The sequence below is a fragment of the Lemur catta genome, chromosome 5 (genome assembly GCF_020740605.2).
Source record: "Lemur catta isolate mLemCat1 chromosome 5, mLemCat1.pri, whole genome shotgun sequence".
Taxonomy (NCBI): domain Eukaryota; kingdom Metazoa; phylum Chordata; class Mammalia; order Primates; family Lemuridae; genus Lemur; species Lemur catta.
In genome coordinates, this window is record NC_059132.1 from 59,263,833 (window position 1) to 59,272,851 (window position 9,019).

At 41.2% G+C, this 9,019-nt stretch overlaps 1 protein-coding gene across 3 annotated transcripts in view; it reads left to right on the forward strand.

The window, feature by feature from the left end:
• The window catches only part of CDKAL1 (CDK5 regulatory subunit associated protein 1 like 1), a 584,442-nt gene extending 575,703 nt beyond the window's left edge, over positions 1-8,739 (forward strand). For all 3 annotated transcript variants that reach the window (XM_045551876.1, XM_045551874.1, XM_045551875.1), the window contains one exon: positions 7,596-8,739. In XM_045551876.1, the coding sequence (XP_045407832.1) occupies positions 7,596-7,787 (192 nt within the window). In that variant the 3' untranslated portion in view covers positions 7,788-8,739. The remainder of the gene's footprint in view (positions 1-7,595) is intronic.
• The last annotated feature ends 280 nt before the right edge of the window (positions 8,740-9,019 follow it).

Here is a 9,019-nt window from a genome sequence, read left to right on the forward strand (position 1 = left end):
CATTAAAATAAGTTCAGAGCTTAAGAGTTGTTTTCACATCTCTTGAGTCAGATGAAATGAAGTCTTACAGAAAGTAATAACTAGGTGATGGGCAGAAGCTGAGCTTTGGGTTTTGATATGATTATCTCTTTCTTTTATTTGGCGCAGTGCAAGTCCGAGGGTCAGGCATTCTGGAAGAGAGGGATCATTGAGACCGTGCAGGGGCACCTCAGATCTATTCCTGTCGTGGATGTCAAGGCAAAACTATTCAGAATATAATCAGAAATGCATTTGATCGTACAGTGGATAGTTTAATAATTTATGTTCAGCCTTATTAGCAAAGCCCTGTGTTTACTTTGCTATCACCAAAATAAGATAAAAACCCATCCATGATATTAAGATTAGAGTGTTTTTGTGTGTGTGTGTGCTCAAATTTAAAATTTTTTCTTTGCAATTTTAATGACCTGATAGCAAGTACGCTTTTGGGGGGAGGGGATGAGGGAACAATTTCATGTGACTAGAGTCTGATGTAGAATTGCTCATTCCTAAAAAGTGATACAGAAAAGCTAGCAGTATTGTGCTCTCATCATGTGAGTGTGTGACAGAGGCCTTAAGATGTAAATGTTTTTCCAAAATAAATGGAAAGGCATAATTAATTCCAGCTTCAATATGTTTATCCTGTTACATTCCAGTGTACCTATAATGCTGACGGACTATGCATATAACAGTTTTTTTTAACATAGACTTCTAGAACTGGAAAATACTAACATTTTTGTTTTAGAGATAATTGGGTACTCCGGCACTCCTAGTTATATGATAATAAAATGCTCCCAATTTGGGGAATGTCTGGAAGAGTAATGGAGAAAGATAGCTTGGTCCCCTTAATCCCCTGTATGTCCTGGTATCTGGTAATGACATGAAGCACAGGGACAAGGTTGTCTTGTCAATTTGAGGGAGTTGGCACGTGGAATGCGATTATGGGGCTCTGGCAACACCTGCAGGTGTCAGGGACAGAAGAACTCATTTAGAAGCTGCACTGCAAGACGGGAAGACAGGTGGCAACTCTCTTACAGGGATATCTTTTATTTGAGCAGAACCAGACCAACTGTTCCTCATTAAAACACATTTCACAGCGTGTTCTAATGTGAGCGCATCAAGTACGTGTGCATGTGTGTGTGTGTGTGTGTGTGTGTGTATGTGTGCACAGAGCAAACTCAGCCACATGCCATCTACAGGTCACATTTACAAAGTCTCAACATGGCTCAGAACTGCAAGACAGGTAGCATGAATTGTCCCTGCATAACTTGAGGCTGACTTTCCTAGAATGACCTTCTGTAGGAAGACACAAAATAACACCATTACCTCCAGGAGATGCAGTAGCAAGTAAAATGGATAAAATCTATTTAGTGGGAATCTTGATATTGATAGTCATTTTAATGATTATGCAGCACCCTGTGTTTTTCTCATTTATTTATATGGGACTATAAATATGTCTCTGATGTGTTGCTATGGGGCTGTGCTTAGTATGAGTAAAGCCAAGCCTCTCATCTGCTTCACCATTTCTACCTGCCATCTGAAAGTTGGGCGAGTGACTTAAAGGCAGGATTAACTCATATTAGCTACTCCATTGGGCAGTTTGGAGGATTAAAGGAGAGAATGCACATGGAGTACTTAGAGCCCTGTTAGGTACATGGTAAGTGTTCTGTAAATATTACTTCTTCTACTTAGTATTTTTACACAGAGCCTGTCCTCTACCTTCCGTGCTGGATCCTTATGCTGCTGGTTCTGCAGCCATATTCTGTATTACAGTTTGTCAATATTTTTGATGAGGAGGAGGAGGAACTGCAGGAAAGGCCTCTGAACAGCAAGGCTGCCTTCCACTGGAAGCCCGAGCCCATCCAGCTCCTAAGGATACTTGCAACTATATGAAGATATGAGCATAGAATGCAAAGGAACAGCTCTACCTGAACTGAGCACACTTTATGGTGGGATGAGAGCTTGGGGACTCACATGTGCCATGAGTGGTAGGCACAGTAATGCTCCCCAGCCCCAAAGATGTCCATGTCCTAATGGCCAGAACCTCCAACTATGTTACCTTGCTGGCAAAAGGTACTTTGCAGATGTGATTAAGTTAAGGATCTTAAGATGAGGAAGTTATTCTGAATTATGTAACTGAGTCCAATGTCAATCATAAAGGTCCTTATATAAAAAAAACCCTATGCTACAGGCTTTGAAAATGGAGGAAAGGGCCACAAGCCAGTGGATGTGGGCAAACTCTAGAAGCTAGAAAAGACAAGAAAACAGATTCTTTCCTAGAGCCTCCAGAAGGAGTACAGCCCTGCCAACACCTTGATTTAGAACTTCTGACCTCCAGAAATGTAAGAGAATAAATTTGTGTTATTTAATACCCTAGGTTTGTGGTACTTCTCTGTTTTCCAAACCACACCCCTGTGATGTAATCATAATAGCAGCCCTTTGTTCTGAACCTTCTGTATTACGGGCATTCTGCCTGGCCCTGGGCACGTTATTTCTAACCCTTTCAACAACATCTTAAGGTAGGTGTTGGCATTCTTACTTCTCAGAAGAGGCTTGGAGAGCTCAAACCAGCTGCCTAAGATCACATGGCTGTCTGAACTTGGATTCAGTTTCTGGTATGCCAGAATTCAAAACCCATGCTCATTCATTATACTGTGCATCTCCTGATGATATATGCACAGGGAACAAAAACAGCGTGAGTCAATTAATCATATCTGAGAAGCAAATACAATAGTGGCTTTGTAATTTTACAAGACTATCTGAGGCCATTTGTATTCTTCTTTAGAACCACAAAGTACCACGAGTTTTAAATGTTTAAGACACTTAATATATACATATATATATGTGTGTGTGTATATTTATATATATATTTCATTCAATCCTTATAACAACCCTATGATGCACAAATAAAAACAGTACCTCCTTTTTGCAGGTGAGGAAATGGAGGCAAAGAGAAGATGAATAATTTGCCTAATAATCTTCAGATGGAGCTGAGATTTGGAGCCCAGAGCTGGAGCATTTAACTGCTCCTAAAACCAAGTTCTGTCTGTTCCTCGTGGTGGTGTTAAATGTGCTCAAGTTAAAAGCATCTCTTTCTATTCCCCAGCAGTACATGTATACCTGCTAGAGAAGGGGGAAACAGAGATAGACTGTTGTTACCATCCCAACTGTCTTTAACTGATTGAAATCTGATCCCTAAAGTTTCTGAACATAAACGTTTTTTGTTTTTTTAAATTTCAGTGCACACACTTGGTTCTGCTTTAACAGATTTATTACTTTGATAGGATTTAATAATCGATACTTTTAGAAATTAGTAGAATATGTTTAAGAGTTAGCAAGTAAGTAGGTTTAGAAATCAATCAAGGAAGCAGTGAGATTTACAAGGAAGGAAAAAACCATGTTAATCAAAGTTAACACAGAGTGCATGATGGGAATTCTCAGTGTGCACCTTAGTCTATTGTAACTGGATAAACACATGGATCTTTTTGATTGAACAAAGGTCATATCCTGCCTTGTTTCAAATTTCTGTTTTGAAAAAGGCATTTCTGAGTGGAATTCAAGTTCTTAAAAATTATATTAAGTCTCAGAGTTGACATTCAGTTTGTTTTGATAAGCAGTAACATTTCTCAAATTTGGTATATTATACTTTGAGAGATGCAAATGCATCTTGAATTTCAGAAATTAGTAACCTTAATGATGTTTAAAAGGTTTAGGGAGGGTTGAAGCCTTCTGTTTACTTTCCATAATTATTGACCATAGTAAGTTTTCCTCTCAAGTCAGTTATATGCATTGCTCTGTGAGTGTTTTGTGTGTGTCAACTTTTATCTTTCTATTGACTATCTATAATCACTTCACCTGTAAGCAATTTTTATTACATTATAGAAATGCTACATTATTTTCTATTCATGAAGCCGGGTTCTGACTGTGTGGATATCTGCCACAGTGTTCATTTACATGTTTGACCATCTTGGACTTTATGAGAAAGACCTTGTATTTCCCATATTTCTAAATTACTTTTCTTTTAGTATCACAGTGGTAGTGACAACTGAAGTGTACAAAGCTAGCTGGCTACTGATTATTCTATCATCTGAGACATATTTTTTCAATCTTCTATTTAAAAATAGCATCATCAAAATCCTTTAATCAATATCTTGATTTGGTAAAAGGTGAACATAATAAAAGAAGCATAGTGCAGTAGAGATAGGCTACATTTTCCCTCCCCTGATCTGTTGCCAAGCTTCCATCTTCGAGAAATTGGCAGGTGAGGTGGGCTTTTCGTGGCTGCATGTGCCTGCTTCTGCTTTTCCAGGTGATTCTGGGGTGCAGACTTGTCCACTAGAAGTAGGAGGGAGTCTCAGCACCAAAATACTTTATGGGACAGTTATGTTTAAACATGTTCAATGTTTAAGTGGTGAAAAATAATGCTCAAGAAAGAATAAGTTGAACTCAACCACAGATAATCCACTCTGCTTGTTTAACAGGTAACTGTTATATTTTGAGCAAAATTTTATGAAAAATGAGTTGGAGGGAAGAAGAGAAAGAAATTTCATGAGATGGTTATCAGAAATTTAAGAGGTTTCTTTCAAGCCAAGAGCATAGGTACATTGCCTGTACTGCAGCTGTATGAAGCAGCATGTATTATAAACCCAACCAAATGCTTAAGGCTTTTAAGACTCACCTAGTCCTGCCTGGGTCAGCCTGACCCTGGCTTGGCACCACTAATCACAGAGCAGCAGCTTCTTAAATTTCAGGTACAAAAGCAAGGTCAAGCATTCTGAACTGGGGCTTACAGGCAGGATGGATTTTCCCTGAAGCTAGTGGAGCCAGAGTTTCAGGGACTCTCACTTTGATGGACCCTTTCCAAGACCCTACACCTGATTTTGTATTCATATTTTTTTTCTTAAAGAGAAGGCTTCTAGAGCCACAAAATCTGTATCCATTCCTGGGTGAAGGTGTCTGTGAACCTCCTGAAGTAACATACAGAGTGTGAATGTGGCTGTGTGCATATGTACGTGGGGCCGCCACGTTTTTCTCAAAGAGTCTATAGTCTTCATTTGACATCTCAAAACCATCTGTGAGCTGGGCACAGTGGTTCACTGCCTGTAATCGTAGCACTCTAGGAGGCCGAGGCAGGAGAATCACTTGAGGCTAGGAGTTCAAGACCAGCCTGGGCAACATAGTGAGACCCCCATCTCTAGAAAAAAATAGAAAAATTAGCTGGGCATGATGGTATATGCCTGGAGTCCCAGCTACTTGGGAGTCAGAGGCAGGAGGATCACTCAAGCCTAGGAGTTTGAGGTTGCTATGATGATGCTGTTGCACTGTAGCTGGGGTGACAGGGCAAGATTCTGTCTCCAAAAAACCCCAAAGAAACAAACCATTGGTGACTCAAAAAGGTCAAAGAACTCAGGCTTAGGAGAAATTAATAAGCCTTTTAGTTCCAGTCTTATAAAACCAAACTTAGGAAATGATGGTTTAATTGCTAGAGGCAACAGTCTATGACTCATGTTAGAAGAGTGTCCTGAATACATCACAGGATACATTGGTTACCAGAGACATAGATGGGCGTGTTCTTGATGGCTACACATCTCATTGGAATACACACCCTCATGTTCATTCGAATCAGTTGCTCATTCATTCATTCCTAAATACTTCCTGAGTATCTGTTCTATACCTGCAGCCATACTAGGGCCCACGAGTTCAGAGATGGATTAGGCAGCCTTGCTGCTTTTAAGGAACTCACATAGCTTCTATCATTTCAGCCAAAGGAGAACTCTGCATTCCTTCTTAAGGTTGCCACCTATGTGTGATTTCTGTCCTTGAGACTCTGAGATCTCATTTTTAATCAAAATGGAAGCTTGTCAACATATTCCCTGCTCCAAAATGTCACACAAAAAGCCAGTCCCAGAAGAGAGCTGTCTCCTGAGCAGGTTTGGGAACACCACTGAGCTCCTGCCATTTGCCACCTCCTGCTGTAGGAAAGATGGCTCCACTCTGTCCAGCTGTGGGCCTCCCTGTTAAAGACTCAGAGCGCAGGGAGATCAGCAGGGTATCGGCCCAGATACCTGAGGAATGCAAAAGTAAATAATGGTTTGACTATCACTGGGGTTGAGAGATTTATCCTCGTGGCTAACGGCTTTATTAATTTTGCAATTAGTCTCCTACAGTCAAAGCCAGAATTCTTCCCACATCAATCCCATGTAAATATTAGCCCGTGGAAACTGGGTCGTAAATGTTGTTTTCATTTCCCATTGCTATTCTTTGTACCTTTCATCACCCACTTATTTGACAATCCTGCTGACCCTGTAGCAAAAGTCTGTCATTCCCTCCTTTCCATCCCTTCTGCCATTGTCCCGATGTAGGTGTTCATTATCTCCCGTGTCATCTGTGACCACAACTCACCACTGGATTCTCCACGCATTCTTCTCTGTCCCCACAGTCCACCCCACACGCTCCTGTTAGCAGTACCTTCTGTAAAGTACCATGCCCCATGCCTCTGCTGTGCACGGTGAGATACAGCTGCCCCCTCAGCAGCCGAAGGTACACCAGGAGATTGTCAGAGAGCTTGAAAGGGAAGACTAAGCAAAGTAAAATGATTTTCCACAACATTTTGTGCGTCCATGGGTCTCTTGTTCTTCCAGAGACATGCTCTGTACTGCATGGCCTCTGGGTGCCCCTCTTCACTGTTCCTTCCATCCAGTATTTCTCATCTGCTCCTTCCCTACCCTTGCTCCATCGCTCAAAATGCCATTCAGGTTTCAACAGGGGAATCCGTGCTTTGTGGGAAGGCACTGATTCTAAAGCAGGGAAATGAGGTGAAAATCTTGTATAGTGGAATCAAATTGTGCTTCAAAACACTAGAACCCTCCCACCCCCCTGCCAAAAAAAGCTCCTCTCTGCGCTTCCCTGGACACTAGCTAAGAAGCCCCTGAACAGAGACTACCTAAAAACTAGGGCCATCGGTTCCCGAGCTCCTTGTGCATTCTCCAAGCAGGGTTTTCCAACCTTTTCCATGTCTGGCACTCGGAGACAATGAAGAGGATTTGTATGGCACACCAGAGAACATTGAGGGGACTGCGTGGAAGGTGGGTCCCTCTTGTCTCTCAGACCCCTCCAATGCCTCCTGCAGCAATGGACCAGCTGGGAATCTCTCTCTGGCTTAGGGATGTGTTTGCTGAATAAAATGGTTTCCAGGGTTCTTTCTGCCACTCTTCTGTTCCTGAGAAAATATGATTACATCCCTAAAAGTTAAATATATCTGTGATATAACTCCACTGTATACAAATTCTACCTTTCATGAATTCTGCCTCGATTCTCCGTAAACACTGTCCATCTCTCTCGTATGATTCATCTGTAGTCTGTAAAATCATGAACTTGGCTGACGCTTCAAGGAAAGAACTGTGACTTACTCATACCTACCTTGGGGCCACCTGGCCCAGGGTAGGTGTTCAAATATGCCTTTGTTGAAGGACTAAGTAAATGGTAGCACCTTCTAGGAACTAATTGACTTGATTGATATCACAACAGGGCTTTCTCTGCATCTTAAAATCATTTTTTCTTCTTTGTTTCTCTCTTTACAGGAATTCAGAAATCGGCTTGGGAATCACCAGAGTCCAATACCCAACACCCCTGCTGCAGCTCCATGTGACTCAGTGAGTTCCAGAATGGTGCCGCAGATACAAAGCATGCACCAGGACTGGGCACTGAGGATGTCCGTGGGCGTGGCTCTGTTTGCTCTTCTTCTCGCTTTTTTGGTCAAGATCTATAACTAGAACACACCTAAATGAAGCATCTGTGAAGAAGAATAAATTTTCTAATTAAAATCTTCAATGAACAGGAGGGTGACCACATCAGTTCTCAAAGGGCAATGATTCTATGGGTCCCACTGCCCACTCTTCAGCCACGCTTTTTAATGAGGCTCTCCTGTCACACATTGAGTTGGGCCCATTGGTTATTCAACCTAAAACCCAAACACAGCTACCGTAACATATCTTTCAAATTAAACTCCCTTTGGTTTATTTTTAGCAAGAAATGCAAGTGGTAGCATTAAAAAAAAAAAAATCTCCAATCTTCGAGTCAGAACCTAATTGTACAGTGGCTCTGGTCATCTTTTCCTTATATGGAAGAATTTTCAATCTTTAATAAACATTTTTAAGTGTATCTTCCTCTTCATGCTTTGTTTGGAGCCCCAGTGCTACAAACATCTTATTTTTCACACAGATGTGTTCCTGAAAAGTTTATATGGAAACCTATTTGGGGAACTTGAATGCTTTTGGAATGTGCAGTGAGAGTCTTCCAATTAACAGGCGCCTGGCAACATTCTGTGAAATACAAGGAATCACCCACTTCTGTAGCACCCACAAACTTTGGAAAACTGGATTTGTCTAAAACAAACTGTGTCCCTTTTCTGACATTTTTGATCAGTTAGATCAAATGCTTTTATTTCTACTTGGCATCATTGGTCCTTACTAATTGAAGTGATTTCTCACACACACACACACAAAAAAGAATTGGTATAATAAGCAAATCTTTTATTTATCAGAATTAAAATAAGCTATTTGGATTGTATAGGCACAGGGCAATCAGGTGCCTGGTGGTTACCATAGGATTGGTTTCATCTTGGAACACCTCCCCCCTCCATTGAGCTCCTCCTTTGATCTCAGAAGAGATGTTTCAGCCTTTTATGTGTTGTTTCAGGAATCTAAATTAAAATTTATGTCATCAGTTGGTGATCTAAAAAATATATGCACTTTAGTGTTAGTACCTTTCTCCTGAACCTGGTATGTGCTCCTAAGAAGTACTTACATTTAAAATACAAAGATCTGCCTGGGCCACTTTGAGTCCTTCAGGTGAACATGCGCTCGGGAGAACCCCCGCTTCTCAGCAGGGACAGGGAGAAGATGACAGGCGCCTGCCGTGTCCCTCCTTTCTTGAGCTATTTGCTGTCATTTCTTTGTTAATAAACAGAGTGGGTTCCGGTGTGGTACGTGTTTAACAAAACCCT